This window comes from Salmo salar, chromosome 27, assembly GCF_965601325.2.
Source record: "Salmo salar chromosome 27, fSalSal1, whole genome shotgun sequence".
Classification (NCBI taxonomy): Eukaryota; Metazoa; Chordata; class Actinopteri; order Salmoniformes; family Salmonidae; genus Salmo; species Salmo salar.
In genome coordinates this window covers 40,670,001-40,692,729 of record NC_138317.1, presented here as the reverse complement: position 1 = coordinate 40,692,729, position 22,729 = coordinate 40,670,001, and the positions used below count along the sequence as shown (strand labels likewise).

Here is a 22,729-nt window from a genome sequence, read left to right as displayed (position 1 = left end):
AGAGAGAGAGAGAGAGAGAGAGAGAGAGAGAGAGAGAGAGAGAGAGAGAGTGTGTTGAGAGAGAGACAGAGAGAGAGAGAGAGAGAGAGTGTGTTGAGAGGGAGAGAGAGAGTGTTGAGAGAGAGAGAGAGAGAGAGAGAGAGATGTGAGGGAGACTGTTGCGTCCCCTTGGTGACATGCTCACTGACAATGTTCATTACTAAAATCAATCAGCTGATTCCTAATGATATGTTTTCTTTATGATTGAGTGTTTCATAACCCTATGTAGGCGTACTACAATTTCTACTAGGAGTACACTGTGTTCCCTCTGTAAATATCCTACTGTCTGATATGGGTACACTGTGTTCACTACCAGTGGGATAAGATGGTCTTGAGTCACAACGATCACATGATGTTAAAGGTGCTACACATAACATTGTTTTATTGTATTCTACACTGTTTCTCAATTTCGGTTTATGTGAGAAAACAACTTTAGATTTGGTCCACCAGCTTCAAAGCTGTAAAAAAAACAATATTTGTTGTTATTGAAAAAGATGTTTCACAGCAATTTAGATGATACAATGATTTCCTACACTATTCGATGATTGTTTTGTCAGAAAAGCTGAAATTTAACACGCCCGCAAAGTCAGAACAGTTTGACAACAGACGTCGCTCCGGCAGGAAAAAAATCAATAGGCGAGTATCACAGCCAATCACAACACTGTGAGTGAAACACTATCATTCCACTATTAGAGACAGATATATTAGCGGCATTTTCTGAAATTACAACACAAAAAAATATAATAAATAATCCTATGTGTTGCATCTTTAAAACACAGTATTACAGTTGTGATCAAGACCAATAATTAACTGAATAAACAGTTAGATTAAAAAAAAATAAACAATAAAAAGTGTTTGGCTTGGCATGACAATGAAGAGTTGAATTTGTTGAATGCAGAAACAATCTGGTTACCAAGCTTCCCTTATTCTCCTTTTATTTTGTTTCCCTAAACGAGGGTTTATATCCCAAATGGCACCCTATTCCGTAGTGCACTATGTAGGGAATATGGTGTCATTTGGGAAGCATCAGAGATGTTTTGGTGTTGTTTTGCTGTGGGATGTGTTGTGTCACTGGTTTAGGATATTACATACTGTATGAATTATGCATGGCCAGAACCAAATTAATTATTTACATAACCCACATAATCAGGATGTGACTCAGTGTGTGTGTGTGTGTGTGTGTGTGTGTGTCGTGTGTGAATTCATGTTCGACTTCACTCGCATCGCATCTTACCATTGTATAGGATGTGTTGAATTACAGAACTGAATAGCCTACAGAAGCGAATGTGTAGAAATCTGCCCGTCCAAAATAGTACGTTGTATTGGCACTCTGTGGTCAGTAGACTTGTCTCGACACTTGAAGGTTTGGAGTTCGATATTCGATACAGCCTGTGGAGCTCAACTCCCCTTTGCAATTTGATTTCCACTAACCATCACTGCCCGACTCAATGTGCTGCAGGCACGGTCACTGACAGGTACTGCCGGAGTGTTGAGGTAAGTTTTAGGAGGAAATCTCTTTATTGAAAATCTAGGCTATTTAAGGAAACAGATAAATTGAAGAAATAGGCAGGGTGTAGCCATGGCAGTGGTAACTAGTGACAACCGGATTCTTCTGATAACAAATGGGTTGGAGCTGTGCACCTGCGCACAGGCTCTTTATTGCAAATTGAGTGTTGTTGTCAAGTCAAGTGTGGATTCACTGGTTCTGAGAGCTCGTTCGGCAATGGGACTGGAGTAAGACCGTGGCGGGGAAGCGAGCACTCCAGACCAGGTAAGATTACAAAAATGATGTCAGCATTTGAGCCCTAAATAGACTCTCGTGAACTTGTCGTTCATGTTATTAAAATACATGTTTTGCAAAGAGTTTCTCTAGAGTTGTGAAAACTGCATTATATAGCACGTAATTGGACAATGAGGATTAGGGGAATGAGTTGAGACACTACGTTATCTTCTGTCTACCGCTGTATTTGTGGGGAGAGAACGGTCCGTTCTCAGCACCGCAATTGAAAATTAACTAACTAAATCGATCAATTTATCGACATTTTGTCTTGCCTTCTTTAATCTGAACAAACAATGTGGAAAAAAAGGAAGCTGAGGAATTGGCTGACGAGAACCAGTCGGGTATCTAAATGTGATACATTTAATAGGTTGTGTCGCACGTCTCTCCATCCATGACACATCACGCACCTCAGTTCAGTGATAATAATAGATTAGCTAGTTGTCTTGACAGTGTTGCGCACAACGCATCTTCTCAAGTGTTATGAGTAAGTCTTTAGTGTACCCATTTCTGTTCTCAATCAAGCTATTCAAGTAAGAAGAGAATAGCTCCTTATAGACTCAGTGTGTGTGTGTGTGTGTGTGTGTGTGCGTGTGACTCATCCGTGGGTAGCTATCAACCCTTGGGCCTTGGCGTCATGGCATCATCCTACACAGACAGAGCGCAATCCTTCTAACGTTGCTTGACGACACTGAGGCGAAGGAGACACCCTGGAAACACTGAAGCAAGAGAGCCCCCGTTTCACAAAACACTTCTTATGCAAAAACTTAGGAAGCTTCTTAAGAAAAACAATAAGAAGTTCATAAGATAATTAGTAGGTACAATTCCTCAACAATATATTAAGATTTCATGTTTTTCTTATGAACTTTTGAAATATCGTTCCTGCAGTAAAATGACCAAATGGCACTCTAGTGGCCTCATGGGTGGAATGTTTTTAATATTTTTAATACTTTTATAATGAATACTTATTACTAAAATAAAACTGTCAACAATCTGGTGTTCTATGTCAAACGGTTTTATTATAAACTCAGCAAAAAAAGAAACGTCCTCTCACTGTCAACTGCGTTTTATTTTCAGCAATCTTAACATGTGTAAATATTTGTATGAACATAACAAGATCCAACAACTGAGACATAAACTGAACAAGTTCCACAGACATGTGACTAACAGAAATTGAATAATGTGTCCCTGAATGGCCCTAGCCCTCACCCTCCGATCCAACAGGTCCCAGACGTGCTCATTGGGATTGAGATCCGGGCTCTTCACTGGCCATGGCAGAACACTGACATTCCTGTATTGCAGGAAATCATGCACAGAACGAGCAGTATGGCTGGTGGCATTGTCATGCTGGAGGATCATGTCAGGATGAGCCTGCAGGATGTGTACTACATGAGGGAGGAGGATGTCTTCCCTGTAACGCACAGCGTTGAGATTGCCTGCAATGACAACAAGCTCAGTCCGATGATGCTGTGACACACCGCCCCAGACCATGACGGACCCTCCACCTCCAAATCAATCCCGCTCCAGAGTACAGGCCTCGGTGTAACGCTCATTCCTTCGACGATAAACACAAATCCGACCATCACCCCTGGTGAGACAAAACCGCGACTCGTCAGTGAAGAGCACTTTTTGCCAGTCCTGTCTGGTCCAGCGATGGTGGGTTTGTGTCCATAGGCAACGGTGTTGCCGGTGATGTCTGGTGAGGACCTGCCTTACAACAGGCCTACAAGCCGTCAGTCCAGCCTCTCTCAGCCTATTGCGGACAGTCTGAGCACTGATGGAGGGATTGTGCGTTCCTGCTGTAACTCGGGCAGTTGTTGTTGCCATCCTGTACCTGTCCCGCAGGTGTGATTTTCGGATGTACCGATCCTGTGCAGGTGTTATTACACGTGGTCTGCCACTGCGAGGACGATCAGCTGTCCGTCCTGTCTCCCTGTAGCGCTGTCTTAGGCGTCTCACAGTACGGACATTGCAATTTATTGCCCTGGCCACATCTGCAGTCCTCATGCCTCCTTGCAGCATGCCTAAGGCACGTTCACGCAGATGAGCAGGGATCCTGGGCTACTCATCTGGTGCGGCAGCGTAGCCTAGTGGTTAGAGCGTTGGACTAATAACCAAAACGTTGCAAGTTCAAATCCCCGAGCTGACAAAGTACAAATCTGTTGTTCTGCCCCTGAACAAGGCAGTTAACCCACTGTTCCTAGGCTGTCATTGAAAATAAGAATTTGTTCTTAACTGACTTGCCTAGTTAAATAAATAAAAATCCTTCTTTTGGTGTTTTTCAGAGACAGTAGAAAGGCCTCTTTAGTGTCCTACGTTTTCATAACTGTGACCTTAATTGCCTACCGTCTGTAAGCTGTTAGTGTCTTAACAACCAATCCACAGGTGCATGTTCATTAATTGTTTATGGTTCATTGAACAAGCATGGGAAACAGTGTTTAAACCCTTTACAACGAAGATCTGTGAAGTTATTTGGATTTTGACGAATTATGTTTGAAAGACAGGGTCCTGAAAAAGGGACGTTTCTTTTTTTGCTGAGTTTATATACAGTCTCCTTTGATGTACAGTACCAGTCAAAAGTTTGGACACTCCTACTCATTCCGGGGTTTTTCTTTATTTTTACTATTTTCTACATTGTAGAATAATAGTGAAGACATCAAAACTATGAAATAACACATTTTAAACAAATCAAAATATATTTGAGATTCTTCAAAGTAGCCACCCTTTGCCTTGATGATTGCCAAGTGTTTGCAAAGCTTTCTCTCAACCAGCTTCACGAGGTAGTCACCTGGAATGCTTTTCCAACAGTCTTGAAGGAGTTCCCACATATGCTGAGCACTTGTTGGCTGCTTTTCCTTCACTCTGCGGTCAAACCCATCCCAGACCATCTCAATTGGGTTGACATTTTCTTCCGTTTCCGTAACAGACATTTGCTTCCGTTTCCGTAACAGACATTTGCTTCCGTTTCCGTAACAGACATTTGCTTCCGTTTCTACACCCCTGATCACAAGCAAACACAGTTAACTTTCATAGCAGCCGCATACAAACAGCATGATCACTTTGATCATTAATTTCTTCTCGTATCTACGCGCTCTCCTACTCTCACCTTTTCCCTTCACTTGTACAACACATCTAGGGTTTATATATTATTGTATTCTACAGTCTAAAGCAGGAGACGAGACAGTTTGATGTAGGTCTGTAGGCCTTGGAAACAGTTAGGGAAAGATAACCACAATTGAGTGTGTGTGTGTGTGTGTGTGTGTCTCCAGGTGTGTGAGGTGTGATGGCGTCCTGCTCTGAGGCCTGTAACACAGGGTCTGGATGTGGGGCAGGGTCCTCAGGCTGTGAGGTGAGATCTTACTAATCTGCTTTCAGTAGAATCTTAGTTTGAATTACACATTTATACACTGGTATTTATTATTTGGTTCAGGATGCCAAGATTACTCACCATGGAATGATGTTTGAATGGGAATATCCATTCTACGTCTTCTATTTCTATGGTTCCCTCCCACAGGTAGGTTCTAGCTGTGCCTGTCTGCAGTTTGGGGTGCGTTCGTACCTGCACCATTTCTATGAGGGGTTTAGCACTGCATCAGGGTGGGAGAGAGACCCTGAGGGAGTGGGAGACGTCCAGACCTTGAGATCGCCCCTGAGGTGGAGCTCAGCACTCTGGAAGGTAATAACTAATGTACTATCAATGACTGTTTGACCTCCTCTCTGTCTCTGTCTCTGTCTCTGTCTCTGTCTCTCTCTCTCTCTCTCTCTCTCCATGTCTCTCTATATAGCTCTCTCGCTCTCCCTGTCTGTCTCTTGCTCTCCCTGTCTCCCTGTCTCCCTGTCTGTCTCTTGCTCTCCCTGTCTCCCTGTCTCCCTGTCTCCCTGTCTCCCTGTCTCCCTGTCTCCCTGTCTCCCTGTCTCCCTGTCTGTCTGTCTGTCTGTCTGTCTGTCTGTCTGTCTGTCTGTCTGTCTGTCTGTCTGTCTGTCTGTCTGTCTGTATCTCTCTCTCTCTCATATATTTCTGAACTCCCCTCCTCCCTCTGTCTGGCTCTACCCTCTTTCTCTACCTCATCTGGTCACTCTCTGTCTCCCTATCTTCCTTTCCGGTCCCTTCGTAACTCTCTCTCTCTCTCTCTCTCTCTCTCTCTTTCCCCCCTCACCCCACTCTCTCTCTCAGGTCTCTCTGGCCCTTGGTCTCCTGATGGTGACCTCTGGTCTGGTCAGTCTGTCTGTGGGTTACTCCGGCCCCACCAGGATCGAGTCCTTCGGGGAGGGGGACCTCCTCTTCATAGACACCCAGGCTGTCAGCTTTAACAGGGGTCTGCGTCACTGCGTGGCGGCCGGGATCGGTCTCACCTGCCTGGGAACGGGTCTGACCGTGGCGGGCATCCTTTCCTGGTCCTTCTCTAAGAGCCGATTGAAAGAGGTGCTATATCGGAGAGAGAGAGATAAGGGAGGGGTGGAGTGTGGAAGGAAGGGAGGGACAGAGGGGGGGGCACAGGGAGGAGGACAGGGGGAGATGGGGACGGCTGTTATGAAGGCCCCTGGAGCAGGGGAGGGGAAGGTGCCTGCCACCCTATCCAAAGTGGAAACGGTACAGCCATCAGGAAGGGAATCCCCATAGGGTGACCACTGGTTTTAAAAGGTCTTTATGTGGTGTACAAGTGTCCTCTTTTAAAATGAGCTGAATTTTGTCAAATCACATATGTTGAAAAGTCTATAAGCTATTTGAAAGGTGGTCACATATGTTGAAAAGTCTATAAGCTATTTGAATGGTGGTCACATATGTTGAAAAGTCTATAAGCTATTTGAATGGTGGTCACATATGTTGAAAAGTCTATAAGCTATTTGAAAGGTGGTCACATATGTTGAAAAGTCTATAAGCTATTTGAAAGGTGGTCTTGATATGGAGTGATTTGGTACAACTCTCATACGTTTGTTCTTTGAATTTACCCGTCAATTATTTTTGCATCGTATTCCACCTCACTGTTATAAAATATAAGAAATTGACTTTTCTCATGTCATTTTAGAACAAATAGGAAGACCGATTTTACTCAATTCAATAACTCTTTTTCTCCTAAAATGAATTTTGTGTTGGGGTAAAGCAATCCGCGTGGAATTGAATACATACAATGCATACATGAATATACTGCATTATCACATGATTTATAGCGGGTGTGTTTACTCACATGCATAAACACACCCGCCCCATTGAGCATCACACCCATTTCCTGTACTCTTGGTCTCCAGGCAACCTGTATGTGTTCTATTTTCACACACCGAACCGACAACCTTCTCTCTAATTGGTCAATTTATTCCAAGCTCTTATTGGCCATCAATGCATGTCCCTGTTCTTCAGCTGCACTGATGTGAACACATGGACAGGTAGAAGCAATGTAGGGGAAAGCGTACTGGGAAGGAGAGGAGGAAAGGAAACAGCTGAAGACCATTGAGATACAGCCTGTGTGAAGTGTCCTAAGTTCAACTGTCATGAGGAACCTTGTTAACATTTCAAATGATCATGATGTTGAGTGAAGTGAATAGGTTTAGTATAGTATACCTGTAAAGTATATACCTGTATAGTATATACCTGCATGGTATATACCTGTATAGTATACCTGCGTATTATATACCTGTATAGTATACCTGCATTGTGTATACCTGCATAGTATACCTGTATGGATATATACCTGCATAGTGTACATGTATGGTATATCCCTGCAAGTATACCTGTATGGTATATACCTGTATAGTATACCTGTAAGGTATATACCTGTATGGTGTATACCTGTATAGTATATACCTGCATGGTATATACCTGTATAGTATACCTGCATAGTGCATACCTGTATAGTATATACCTGTATAGTATATACCTGTATAGTATATCCCTGAATGGTGTATACCTGTATAGTATATACCTGTTTAGTATACCTGTGTGGTATTTACCTGTATGGTATACCTGTGTGGTATATACCTGTATGGTATACCTGTATAGTATATACCTGTATGGTATACCTGTGTGGTATATACCTGTATGGTATACCTGTGTGGTGTATACCTGTATAGTATACCTGTGTGGTATATACCTGTATGGTGTATACCTGTGTGGTATATACCTGTATGGTATACCTGTATGGTATATATGTATAGTATTTACCTGTATAGTATATACCTGCATAGTGTATACCTGTATAGTGTATACCTGTATAGTATATACCTGTATAGTATACCTGTGTGGTATATACCTACATAGTGTATACCTGTATAGTGTATACCTGTATAGTATACCTGTATAGTGTATACCTGTATAGTATATACCTGTATAGTGTACCTGTATAGTATACCTGTATAGTATACCTGTATAATGTATACCTGTATAGTGTATACCTGTATAGTATATACCTGTATAGTGTACCTGTGTAGTATATACCTGTATAGTATACCTGTGTGGTATATACCTGTATAGTATACCTGTATCGTATATACCTGTGTGGAATATACCTGTATAGTATACCTGTATGGTGTATACCTGTATAGCATATACCTGTGTGGTATACCTGTGTAGTATACCTGTGTGGTATATACCTGTATGGTATTTACCTGTATAGTATATACCTGTATGGTATTTACCTGTATAGTATATACCTGTATGGTGTATACCTGTATAGTATATACCTGTGTGGTATACCTGTATGGTATACCTGTGTTGTATATACCTGTATGGTATACCTGTGCTGTATATACCTGTATGTATACCTGTGCTGTATATACCTGCATGGTATTTACCTGTATGTGAGAATTGGAGTGGAGCAAACGGTTGTCTGCTGAATAAACCCCTGATCTGCAAACTCTACCTGGAGTTGAATTACTAATGTTCTACTGACTACTGACTCAGGTCTCGACATTAACACTTGTCCTCTTGTCCAGGACAAGTAAAAAAAAACATTTAGGATAAGACTGTATATCGCAATATCAAACAATTTCTCAGATCAGAATTGGATCAGAGATGCCAACATTGGAATAATACATAAATAACAAAGCCTACAGGTCAAAGTGTAGAATATATGCATATTGGCTACAGCCTTGTGTCCAAACCAATGCTGACATGAAGGAGGCGCCAGGAAATGTAGCATAACTTAAATGAAACTTTGAATTACATGAAGTACCAGTCAAAAGTTTGGACATGCTTATTCATTCCATGTTTTATTTTTCCTATAATAGTGGAGACATCAGAACAATGAAATAACACATATGGAATCATGTAGCAACCAAAAAAGTGTTGAACAAATCAAAATATATTTGAGATTCTTGAAAAGGTAAATTCCACAAATGAAAAGTTAATTTGTGGAATTTCTTTCCTTCTTAATGCGTTTGAGCCAATCAGTTGTGTTGTGACATGGTAGGGTTGGTATACAGAAGATAGCCCTGTTTGGTAAAAGACCAAGTCCATATTATGGCATGAACAGCTCAAATAAGCAAAGAGAAACGACAGTCCATCATTACTTTAAGTCATGGTCAGTCAATCTGGAAAATGTCCTTGTTTCACATGGCACAAACTATCAAGGCACAAGGTGAGACCTAGATGCAGACACAGGAGGCAGATGGTTGGAGTCTTACAATGTTTATTAATCCAAAAAGGGCTAGGCAAGAGAATGGTCACGTACAGGTAAAAGGTCAAAACCAGTTCAGAGTACAATAGGTACCGAAGGGCAGGCAGATTCAAGGTCAGAGCAGGCAGGATGATCAGGCAGGTGGGAAAGTAGTCCAGAGTCAGGCTGAGGTCAGAACCGGGAGGAGTAGCAAAGGAGTATGGGGGGGAAAAACACACTGGTTGACTTGACTAAACATACAAGATAAACTGGCACAGAGAGACAGGAAACACCGGGATAAATACACTGGGGAAAATAAGTGACACCTGGAGGGGGTGGAGACAATCACAGGAACAGGTGAAACAGATCAGGGTGTTTCACACACAGCATATTGAACCCTGTTTCACACAGCATATTGAACCCCTGTTTCACACACAGCATATTGAACCCCTGTTTCACACACAGCATATTGAACCCCGTTTCACACACAGCATATTGAACCCCTGTTTCACACACAGCATATTGAACCCCTGTTTCACACACAGCATATTGAACCCCGTTTCACACACAGCATATTGAACCCTGTTTCACACAGCATATTGAAACCTGTTTCTCACACAGCATATGGAACCCTGTTTCACACACAGCATATTGAACCCTGTTTCACACACAGCATACTGAACCCTGTTTCAAACACAGCATATTGAACCCTGTTTCACACACAGCATAATGAACCCTGTTTCACACACAGCATAATGAACCCTGTTTCACACACAGCATATTGAACCCTGTTTCACACACAGCATAATGAACCCTGTTTCACACACAGCATATTGAACCCTGTTTCACACAGCATATTGAACCCTGTTTCTCACACAGCATATGGAACCCTGTTTCACACACAGCATATTGAACCCTGTTTCACACACAGCATATTGAACCCTGTTTCACACACAGCATACTGAACCCTGTTTCAAACACAGCATAATGAACCCGGTTTCACACACAGCATATTGGACCCTGTTTCACACACAGCATATTGAACCCTGTTTCAGACAGCATATTGAACCCTGTTTCACACAGCATATGGAACCCTGTTATTTTCTTTAATCATTGTCAATTCTCTCTCAATGTTCATTCCTCTTTGTGCTATATTTGTGTGAAAGTGGAAATTCTTCATGAGTGTGGGTGTTTGAAAATGTGTCTAAAATGTCACATAGAACTGGGCCTTAGCCTACTACTCTTGACAACAGTATATTGAACCCTGTTCCACAAACAGCTTATTGAACCCTGTTCCACACAGCATATTGAACCCTGTTCCACACAGCATATTGAACCCTGTTCCACACAGCATATTGAACCCTGTTCCACACAGCATATTGAACCCTATTTAACACAGCATATTGAACTCTGTTTCACACGGCATATTGAACCCTGTTCCACACAGCATATTGAACCCTGTTCCACACAGCATATTGAACCCTGTTCCACACAGCATATTGAACCCTGTTTCACACAGCATATTGAACCCTATTTAACACGGCACACACAGCATATTGGTAAATACCTATTTTCTGAACCCTGTCATTTCTAAGGTATGAACTGTACATTCCAAACATCATTGTTAATGATCATTCTCAATGTACTATTGATTATGAACAGCATATTATTATCTGATATTACCAGACCTGTCAGCCGGGTGCAAGACTGGAGCAGTTGCTCAGAAACAATACAGATGTGATTATATTTCAGTTGAAGCGTGGTCCATGCAGATCTGTGGCAGGCTCTACTGCAGTTGAAGCGTGGTCCATGTAGATCTGTGGCAGGCTCTACTGCAGATGAAGCGTGGTCCATGTAGATCTGTGGCTCTACTGCAGATGAAGCGTGGTCCATGTAGATCTGTGGCTCTACTGCAGTTGAAGCGTGGTCCATGTAGATCTGTGGCAGGCTCTACTGCAGATGAAGCGTGGTCCATGTAGATCTGTGGCTCTACTGCAGTTGAACCTCTGCAAATCCACCCAACGAGTGTGTAGAGTCACAAGCTTGATGTAGTCATTGAGTGCAAGGAATATGGGACCAAATACTAAGCGTTTGACTACATTGAAACAATATAAGTGAATTTGTCCAAATAATTATCACTTCCTCAAATGGGGGGACTAGATACATAAAGTACTTTCATTTCTTAATTGTAAAACAGGTATGTATGGAAATACCCTCAAAAAGGTGACATTTTATACTGCCGCCTCATATGAAACATATGATCTCAAATCGAAAATGCTGGAGAATAGAGCCAAATTAAAACATTTAGCTTCACTATCCAAATACATACAGAGGAGGGTATAGCTACTCTGCAGTTCAGTTAGTAGAACATGGTCCTCTGCAGTTCAGTTAGTAGAACATGGTCCTCTGTAGTTCAGATAGTAGAACGTGGTCCTCTGTAGTTCAGATAGTAGAACATGGTCCTCTGTAGTTCAGATAGTAGAACGTGGTCCTCTGTAGTTCAGATAGTAGAACATGGTCCTCTGTAGTTCAGATAGTAGAACGTGGTCCTCTGTAGTTCAGATAGTAGAACATGGTCCTCTGTAGCTCAATTGGTAGAACATGGTCCTCTGAAGCTCAGTTGGTAGAGAATGGCTATTGCAATGCTAGGATACTGTGTTGATTCCGGGGACCACCCGTACATAAAGTATATGCACAAATGACAATAGATATTGATAGAGCGTCTGATAAATGACATATGTATAAAAATATAGCGTAGTTTTACTCACAATCATTAGAAAACCGTCACCTTCAGAGACTGTTTCTCCTTCCATCACAGCTGTGTGGTAATGTGAGGCCTGTTAATGATATGTATTTTACCTCAGAGGAGAATACCTCTTCAGTGGGACAATTAAGCTGAAACGCTGCTAGGCTGACAACATTTCTGCTTGTGACATGTTCCGTCACCTTACAGTGAACGGTGTTCCGTCACCTTACAGTGAACGGTGTTCCGTCACCTTACAGTGAACGGTGTTCCGTCACCTTACAGTGAACGGTGTTCCGTCACCTTACAGTGAACGGTGTTCCGTCACCTTACAGTGAACGGTGTTCCGTCACCTTACAGTGAACAGTGTTCCGTCACCTTACAGCAAACGGTGTTCCATCACCTTACAATGAACATTATTCTGTCACCTTTCAGTGAACTTTATTCTGTCACCTTACAATGAGTTGTGTTCTGTCACCTTACAGTGAACTTTATTCTGTCACCTTACAGTGAACTTTATTCTGTCACCTTACAATGAGTTGTGTTCTGTCACCTTACAATCAACAGTGAGAGTCAAGGATGCTTGCTTGGCCCCATGAACATTGTTTTGCATATTTATATGACTTTTGCACATTAGGTAAGTGACTGCACTCATCTAAATGAATGCCTCTGTGTAGAGTGGCCCCATGCCAGGCGTCTGTCCCTACTGCTTCATCATTATAGGATATATGGGGGGAGAGTCGGCTCAAGGGATTGGAGGTAATATTGCATGGTTATAGTTAATGCAGTTTTTCATTCTGTGTACACTAGCTGTTTGGCCTCCCAAATGGCAACCTACAGTATTCCCTATATAGTGCACTAGTTTTGACCAGGGCCCACAGTGATCAGAACCCTAAGTAGTACACTATGTAGAGAATATGGTGCCATTTGGGATTGTAGGGTCGTCGCGCTGACTAAAGACCAAGGCCAATTCCAAATGTCTGGCAGTTGGCAGACCGTACCCGATACACATCTACTCGCCTATCGGCATGACAACGGTAGAGATGAAAAGACCTGACACAACCCAGCCACTCCGTCTTTCCCAGCACACTCTGGATTACAAGATAACACTCCAGAGGGCCATTAACCGGTAGAACATCCACTTATAAATGTTATATCCAGGACAGGATGGCACCGTGACAGCAGGTGCCCGCCAAATGGCTCGCTCCTGCTCTTAACAGACAGAATCCAGACTAGTCATATGGAATCAGGAGGACATTCTTGTTAACACCAACAACCTTTATGTAATGATCTGGGCTGGGAGGCAAAAAGTGTACTGATGCATACTATGATCATTCTGTGCTGTAGAAATGTTAAATTGTGTATTCTCTCCCCCCCCCCCGTTGTGATTACGTTTTCTCTTTAAAGGAGAACAGGAGAACATGTCATGTTTTGCACACTATATATACAAAAGTATTTGGACACCCCTTTCAAATTAGTGGATTTGTCTATTTTCATCCACACCCATTGCCGACAGGTGTATAAAATGGAGCACACAGCCATGCAATCTCTATAGACAAACATTGGCAGTAAAAGGACTTTCAATGTGGCACCGTCAATAGGATGCCACCTTTCCAGCAAGTCAGTTCGTCAAACTTCTGCCCTTCTGGAGCTGCCCCAGTCAACTGTAAGTGTTGTTATTGTGAAGTGGAAACATCTAGGAGCAACAACGGCTCAGCTGCAAAGTTTTAGGCCACACAAAGCTCACAGAACGGAACCACCAAGTGCTGAAGCATGTCTGCACTCGGTTGAAACACTCACTAACAAGTTCCAAACTGCCTCTAGAAGCAACGTCAGCACAAGAACTGTTCGTTTCCATGGCGCCGAGCAGCCGTACACAAGCCTAAGATCACCATGTGTAATGCCAAGCGTTGGCTGAAGTGGTGTAAAGCTTGTTGCCATTGGACTCCGGGGTAGTGGAAACGCATTCTCTGGAGTGATGAATCACGCTTCACCATCTGGCAGTCCGATGGAAAAATCTGGGTTTGGCGGATGCCAGGAGAACACTACCTGCCAGTAACCCTGGCTAACTAATAATAATCTGTCATTGTATACTGTAGTATTATCTTGTTTTTATAATAAATCTTTGTTTTATAAAATAATATTACTGTCTCTGAGATTTTGAATCTGGCTTATAATTGTAACAGGTATAATTGTAACAGGTATAATTGTGACAGGTATAATTGTAACAGGTATAATTGTGACAGGTAGAATTGTGACAGGTAGGATTGTGACAGGTATAATTGTGACAGGTAGAATTGTAACAGGTAGGATTGTAACAGGTATAATTGTGACAGGTATAATTGTGACAGGTATAATTGTAACAGGTATAATTGTGACAGGTATAATTGTGACAGGTATAATTGTGACAGGTATAATTGTAACAGGTATAATTGTAACAGGTATAATTGTAACAGGTATAATTGTGACAGGTATAATTGTAACAGGTATAATTGTGACAGGTAGAATTGTGACAGGTAGGATTGTGACAGGTATAATTGTGACAGGTAGAATTGTAACAGGTAGGATTGTAACAGGTATAATTGTGACAGGTATAATTGTGACAGGTATAATTGTAACAGGTATAATTGTGACAGGTATAATTGTGACAGGTATAATTGTGACAGGTATAATTGTAACAGGTATAATTGTAACAGGTATAATTGTAACAGGTATAATTGTGACAGGTATAATTGTGACAGGTATAATTGTAACAGGTATAATTGTGACAGGTATAATTGTGACAGGTATAATTGTAACAGGTATAATTGTGACAGGTATAATTGTGACAGGTATAATTGTGACAGGTATAATTGTGACAGGTATAATTGTAACAGGTATAATTGTAACAGGTAGGATTGTGACAGGTAGAATTGTGACAGGTAGAATTGTGACAGGTAGAATTGTGACAGGTAGAATTTTTACAGGTATAATTGTAACAGGTATAATTATGACAGGTATAATTGTAACAGGTATAATTATGACAGGTAGGCCTACGGTTTATCCCTACTTGCTAAGAATGATAGGTGGTGTCCATTTTACTATAGAATATAGATAAATCCATATTTCATATTACGTAATAAATTACCCAATTAATTTTCCATTATCATAACGTTAGGCCACTCCACTATAGAATGCAGACACTGATCCACAGAGATCCACCACGTACAAAATCTGATGGCAAACTTTTATCCTTGCCTGTCTCAATTCAAAATATCTTTACTCTCTACTCTAACAGCCTGGGGTGTGTCACTGAAGAAGTTGTGGATCCATTGAAAAGGAACTGACCTGCAGTTAGTTGTGTTTTTCCTCACATGATCGCCTATATTTGTTCTTTCTCAGTTCCCCATTCAGAATATTTACATATTTAGGAGTAAAATGTGGTGTTCCGTATTGAACCGTATTGAACACGAACTCTTGTCATCTTCTGATAAATGTGAGTAAAAAATAATTACTATTTAAGATATTTTATCTACATTGCTGTTTTGGCTTGCCTATCTCCCATGTGATGTAGTGTCCTTGTCCGACGATGTTATCTATTTTCGAGAATATTGCTTTTACCAACATTTACATTTACCTCTGCCTACCTCTGCTTACCTCTGCAGTGTTATTTTTCTCTCACGTTTTCTGATATGTTAGCATTAAGCTTAAGGCTGTGTTTACACAGGCAGCCCAATTCTGATATTTTTTTACTAATTGGTGTTTTGACCAATCAGATCAGCTCTTTTGCCCATAATTGGGCATCATTTCAGAATTGGGCTGCCTGTGTAAACACATTGTCTACCATGATACAGCAAATGTTTTGTAAGGTAAATGAGGTAGTTCAAATATTGCATGTTTGCTTTTGATACTGTCTATTGGTAACTCTTTTAACACTGAAAGAAAAACAATTTGAGGAAAAGTTGCGTGGATAAGTAAAAAACATTGTATTATCAGTAAAACAAAACAAAAAATCAAGATGGGGAATAGTTTTCAAGGCACTGTATGTCTTTCAAACACCCTCAAGTATCTGTCTATTTTTTATTGTCTACTTTAGATCTGAAGAATACATTGAAGACATCTCTTTTATTTGTATTATCTTGAGTGGAACCTCACCAGGCTCCAGTGTGTGTTGTACATTAGCCTTAATGAGGAAGATACTCACACTGAAACTCACGATGACCACACCAGGAAGGGAAAGTGGGTCTTTTTTTTTTGCTGTCTGTTTCTGCTGTATGTCTGGATCCTTGTTGATCCAGTAAAGGGATACTTCCTGAAACACTGCAGAATATACTGTTAACATGACACTACTCTGTAACAACGGGAACCTACTAACCATACCAGAAGACATTCCGTCAATAGTCAGATCTTTAGACATTTCTATTAATACAATTTCAAAGATCAAAAAGTTTGACTTTAAAGATCTATCGGTCCTCAAATATCTTGAACATGTTCAGTAACGTAATCTCTCATGTTGAAGATGGAGCTGTCCTCCACCTTGTGGCTCTGCAAGAGGCTAGACCTGGGCTATAACCAGCTCACCACCATTTCGGACCACATGTTTCAGGGCCTGGCCAACCTCTCAGCGCTATACCTAAATAACAACCTAATCACAACTATTGGGTCATCATCCTTTCGGTCTCTCTCTGGATTACACGTAGTGAACATAACCAACAATAAACTGCACAGTCTAAAGAAGGTTCAGCCTATTATACAATTACCACATTTTTTCAGAAGATGTACATTGGGAGGAATGGATTTACCAGTTTTTAAATGAAGGGAAATATCAAACAAGTCCATAGGGTTGAGAGTGCTTGATGTGTCTGGGAATCCATTGGACATCTCCATCGTCACAGGAAGTGTTTTTCCAAACCTTCAGAAGTTAAACTTAGCCTACTGTGGTCATAATAGAAGCATGCAATGGGATGTGGCAGACAGGTCTTTTCTGAGGAACGTGTCGTGTCTTGACATGAGTGGAATCCACATGTCTCTGGAGGTTATGAGCATGTTGATGCGGAGCTTCAACTCCCTGTTCGAATCTCGGACACTTTCTCATTTAGGAATTGTCACGATCGTCGTACAGAGCGGACCAAGGCGCAGCGTGAGTTGAGTTCCACATAATTTTAATTCACAGTGAAACAACAAAAACAACAAAACATCCAACGAACGTGAAGTACAGCGCGCACATAGGCACTAACTGAAACAATATCCCACAAAGCAGGTGGGAGAAAGGGCTTCCTAAATATGATCCCCAATTAGAGGCAACGATTACCAGCTGCCTCTAATTGGAAACCATACAACTCACCAACATAGAAATAAAATGACTAGAACACCCCCCTAGTCACGCTCTGACCTCAACACCATAGAGAACCAAGGGCTCTCTATGGTCAGGGCATGACAGGAATAGAAACGTTTGCCTATACAAAGGTTCTCACCAATATTGCCTGCCACATACCTACATTGAGAATACTCCAATTTAGATATAACAACATCAGTTTTGTTTCTGAGGAACTCCTGCAGTCCTGCACTCAGCTGACAGATCTGGGAAAGCAATATAATAATATGATTGATCTGTCTGACTCTTCATTCTGGCAAATGAAGCAGCTGCGAAATCTGGAATTGGGGCACAACATGCTTTCATCTGTGCCAAAAGCCACAAGTAATCTCCCCACTCTGGATGTCCTGGATCTCAGCTTCAATAGAATCAATAAACTAGACTGCTCAGATGTTGCCAATCTTACTGGACTCACACAACTCTTCCTTCACAAAAACAAAATCCCTCAATTTGAAAGCTGTGTTTTCCAGGATTTGAAGTCCTTAAAGGTCCTAAACATTGGAACAAACCAAATACTGGCCTTGAGTGATGTTTTCAAGAATGGTTTGCAAAAACTAGAGATCTTGGATTTGCGAGGCAATAAACTAAGTTCTGTCAGAAAAGAAGACTTTAAAAGCTTACAATCACTCAAGGAATTGCTTTTATTCAACAATCAAATTAGCAGCTTAGAAGATGGGGCATGTAAGGTGATGGTCAACCTTAGAAGCCTTACTCTTTCAGCAAATAGAATCAGTCAAACTGAAACTAAAGACCGGGTGTTCAGAGGACCAACACGCTTAACCAGCCTCAGTATTTCTTCCAATCATATCAAATATGAAACAGATGATAAACTCAACCCTCCACCCTTCTATCACTTGACATCACTCAAGATTCTATACATCTTCAGCCAATGGATGGATAATATACCATCAAACTTTCTTGAGGGTCTGAAATCTTTATCAGAATTCAGGGCAGGGTATCTAAATATTAAGTCTCTGCACCCAGACACATTCAGTCACACCCCCCAATTGAGGTACCTTGACATCAGTAGTAATAGGTTCTCAACCCTCGCTCCAGAGCTGTTTCTTCCAATGCCAAAAATCAGCAGACTATATCTGTCCAAATCCCAACTTCAGTCTTTGGATTTCTTCATACTAGCCAAACTATCTCAAATTGCATGTATGCTGTTGGAAAACAACCAGATTAGAGAGATCAATGAGACATTGATATGTTCTCTCCCTGCCTTAACGTCCTTGAAAATTAATAATAACCCTTTCATATGTGACTGTAGAAATGCTTGGTTCATCCAGTGGGGGGAGGACAATAACCAAACACAAGTTGGTGAAGCCCATGACTATAACTGCAGCTATCCAGACAATCTGAGGGGCACCAAACTGTTGGATCTTGACACCCGTCCGTGTTCAGTAGTCGTAGGCTTCTTCTACTTCCTGTCCACCACTTCTCTGGTCCTCCTCACCCTGCTGGGGTCCTTCATCTATCATATCCTGAGATGGCAAGTTGTCTATTCCTATTACCTCTTCCTGGCATTTCTCTACGACACCAAGCGGAGGAACAAGGGGGGCAGCTAATAAGTGTGATGCCTTCGTCTGCTACAACACCCACGATGAGCCCTGGGTCCTGAGGGAGCTGCTGCCAGAGCTGGAGAGGCAGCAGGGCTGGAAGCTGTGTCTGCACCACCGGGACTTCCAGCCAGGCAAACCCATCATAGAAAACATCACAGATACCATCTACGGGAGATGCAAGACCATCTGTGTGATCAGCTGTCACTATCTGGAGAGTGAGTGGTGCTCCAGAGAGACACAGGTGGCCAGGTGGGTCTAACAATCTTCAATTACCTATACAGTTATAAGAATATTTTGACAATAAATACACAACGCAGAGGATGGGAGGACTAAAAACTAGGCTAATGGTCAATAGGGAATTGTAAATATGAGTTTGGTTTCAGTTCAACAGCTGTTTAGAAACTGTGAAATGTCAGTCCTGAACTCAGAGCTACATGTGCTACATTCTGTACATTGAGTCTGGAGCAGGATACTTGTTATTTGGCCATTGGCCCAGTTGTACTGCAAGGACTAAACCCAAGGTTAGGGGGTTATAAATGGCATTACATTTCATTAATTTAGCAGATGCTCTTATCCAGAGCGACTTACAGTAGTGAATGCATACATTTTTTCCCCCGTACTGGTCCCCCGTGGGAATCAAACCCACAACCCTGGCGTTGCAAACACTATGCTCTAACAACTGAGCCACACGGGACTTACATTGGCATCCTTGGCATCCTGTCCCTTTGTTCTGTGGAGAAAAGCTGAGGACAGGGGAGACTGAATATCTAACTCCCAGCATAACATCTATGATTTGTCCTTCTCAAATAAACCTATTTTTCTCCCCCTGATTTGCTTTGGAGTTTGTGTTATTGAAGAATAACATCAACTGCTAACACAGTACACATAAACACACATATACTGTACTTCATAAAGACTTTCTACTTTACTCTCCAGCTTCCGTCTGTTTGACGAGCAGAAGGATGTGTTAATTCTGGTGTTTCTAGAGGAGATCGCAGACCAGCAGCTCTCTCCCTACCACCGCATGAGGAGGCTGCTCAAGAGACAAACCTACCTCAGCTGGCCCAGAGCTGGAGAGTACACCGGGGTCTTCTGGCAGAAACTACGGGTGGCTCTGGAGAGAGATGGTGACAGACATAAACGAAATGTACTAACCTTTAACCTATATGTTCTGAACTTTATCAGACATGTTATGATATAAGCATGACTGAAAGTTATTGATAAATACTAATGCATCTTATATAATTAGAAATTCAGCTAATTTACTTGTGTATAGTTACATGCCTACCCAGCTAACAAAATATTGAACAAAATGTGAAGTGGGCCACTGACTGCAGATGTGTTGCTACTATACATTTTCTCTCAGGGTCATTTTTTATTAACTTGCTTAGCTTTGCCTAATATCATTGGTGTTTTTTTTCTTCAAGTAAGATAAAATGTACAATTATTATAACAAATAGTGTCCTACCTTATTTTTGTTGTTGTTAATTTGTTAAAATCCTTTTGACTTGTAATGTTTATGATGAATAAATGTTTATAATAGTCACACCTTTGTCAGTTATGCTTCATTTGAACTAGCAAGCCACTTGTTAGCTAATGCTAGCTAGCTGACAAGCTAATGAAGAAAACTATTGCTAGTTAGCTGACAAGCTAATGAAGATAACTAATGCTAGCTAGCTGACAAGCTAATGAAGATAACTAATGCTAGCTAGCTGACAAGCTAATGAAGATAACTATTGCTAGCTAGCTGACAAGCTAATGAAGATAACTATTGCTAGCTAGCTGACAAGCTAATGAAGCAAAACACTCAGATGAAGACAACTAAGTTAGGTAGCTGGTTAGTTTGCTAGATTCAATTCACATGATGATGTTGATATAATTTTAGCTACACACACTATCCCTTACAGACTCTGTAATAAACAGTGGGGCTTGAACCACCAATGATTACAAGGCAAGCATGATGATGCAGACCTAACAAGAGCTGTAGTACAGAGGGTGCTTACACACAACAGGGCTCCTTCTGACGTCGCAATTCCAGGGTGTAGAGGGGAAAGTCCACCACTAGAGGGCACGCTATCTCCATAAATGTCACTGAGTGTGCCAAAACATTAGGAACACCATCCAATATTGAGTTGCACCTCTTTTTGCCCTCAGAACAGATCCAATATGCCGGGGGCATGGACTCTACAAGGTGACAAAAGTGCTCCACAGGGATGCTGGCCCATATTGACTCCAATGCTTCCCGCTGATATACTCAGGTGGGTGGTAGTACTTTGGGCAGTGGACAGAAACTCAGATATTCACACAAAACAACCATGATGAATTCATCCCCCGAGGGAAAATGTGTGGTAAGTATTTAAATTACATTGTATGTTGGGTAACATTTGGATAAGGAATATCAGAGCTGAGATCACTAAACTGTTGAATAAACACTATCAGAGATGTGTTGTTGAATAAACACTATCAGAGCTGAGATCACTAAACTGTTGAATAAACACTATCAGAAATGTGTTGTTGAATAAACACTATCAGAGATGTGTTGTTGAATAAACACTATCAGAGATGTGCTGTTGAATAAACACTATCAGAGATGTGTTGTTGAATAAACACTATCAGAGATGTGTTGTTGAATTAACACTGTCAGAGATGTGTGGTTGAATAAACACTATCAGAAGATGTGTTGTTGAATAAACACTATCAGAGATGTGTTGTTGAATAAACACTATCAGAGATGTGCTGTTAAATAAACACTATCAGAGATGTGTTGTTGAATATACACTACCAGAGATGTGTTGTTGAATAAACACTATGACAGATGTGTTGTTGAATAAACACTATCACAGATGTGTTGTTGAATAAACACTATCAGAAGATGTGTTGTTGAATAAACACTATCAGAGTTGTGTTGTTGAATAAACACTATCAGAGATGTGTTGTTGAATAAACACTATCAGAGATGTGTTGTTGAATAAACACTATCAGAGATGTGTTGTTGAATAAACACTATCAGAGATGTGTTGTTGAATAAACACTATCAGAGATGTGTTGTTGAATAAACCCTAACAGAGATGTGTTGTTGAATAAACACTGTCAGAGATGTGTTGTTGAATAAACACTATCAGAGATATGTTGTTGAATAAACACTATCAGAGATGTGTTGTTGAATAAACACTATCAGAGATGTGTTGTTGAATAAACACTATCAGAGATGTGTTGTTGAATAAACACTATCAGAAGATGTGTTGTTGAATAAACACTATCAGAGATGTGTTGTTGAATAAACCCTGTCAGAGATGTGTTGTTGAATAAACACTATCAGAGATGTGTTGTTGAATAAACACTATCAGAAGATGTGTTGTTGAATAAACACTATCAGAGATGTGTTGTTGAATAAACACTATCAGAGATGTGTTGTTGAATAAACACTATCACAGATGTGTTGTTGAATAAACACTATCAGAAGATGTGTTGTTGAATAAACACTATCAGAGATGTGTTGTTGAATAAACACTATCAGAGATGTGCTGTTGAATAAACACTATCAGAGATGTGTTGTTGAATAAACACTATCAGAGATGTGTTGTTGAATAAACCCTATCAGAGATGTGTTGCTGAATAAACACTTCAGAAGATGTGTTGTTGAATAAACACTATCAGAGATGTGTT

The 22,729-nt window shown here is 41.1% G+C and overlaps 1 protein-coding gene and 2 pseudogenes across 3 annotated transcripts; all 3 read left to right on the top strand.

Annotated features, from left to right (window-relative positions):
- The first annotated feature begins 1,240 nt into the window (after positions 1 to 1,240).
- Positions 1,241 to 8,669, top strand: LOC106589055 (neurensin-1). Of its 2 annotated transcripts, none has more exons than XM_014178727.3 (4): positions 1,241 to 1,533; positions 5,086 to 5,165; positions 5,331 to 5,492; positions 5,991 to 8,669. In XM_014178727.3, the coding sequence occupies exons 2-4, from the start codon at positions 5,100 to 5,102 to the stop codon at positions 6,435 to 6,437; spliced, it is 675 nt and encodes a 224-aa protein (XP_014034202.1). In that variant the 5' UTR covers positions 1,241 to 1,533; positions 5,086 to 5,099; the 3' UTR covers positions 6,438 to 8,669. The 2 variants fall into 2 exon arrangements, with proteins under 2 accessions (XP_014034202.1, XP_014034201.1); XM_014178726.3 differs by lacking the exon at positions 1,241 to 1,533 and adding an exon at positions 1,659 to 1,810.
- Positions 8,670 to 16,615: 7,946 nt separating this feature from the next.
- LOC123730976 (uncharacterized) lies at positions 16,616 to 17,276 on the top strand (annotated as a pseudogene).
- Positions 17,277 to 17,560: 284 nt separating this feature from the next.
- Positions 17,561 to 20,558, top strand: LOC106589054 (toll-like receptor 13; annotated as a pseudogene). The gene is made up of 2 exons (XR_014382965.1): positions 17,561 to 19,312; positions 20,000 to 20,558. The product of XR_014382965.1 is annotated as a toll-like receptor 13 (transcript).
- The last annotated feature ends 2,171 nt before the right edge of the window (positions 20,559 to 22,729 follow it).

Bases quoted from the DNA above. Each gene is read 5' to 3' on its own strand.
- LOC106589055 (XM_014178727.3), top strand. From the start codon at position 5,100: ATGGCGTCCTGCTCTGAGGCCTGTAACACAGGGTCTGGATGTGGGGCA. The intron at 5,166-5,330 runs GTGAGATCTTAC...TCCCTCCCACAG, and splicing joins CAGGGTCCTCAGGCTGTGAG to GTAGGTTCTAGCTGTGCCTG. The intron at 5,493-5,990 runs GTAATAACTAAT...TCTCTCTCTCAG, and splicing joins GGAGCTCAGCACTCTGGAAG to GTCTCTCTGGCCCTTGGTCT.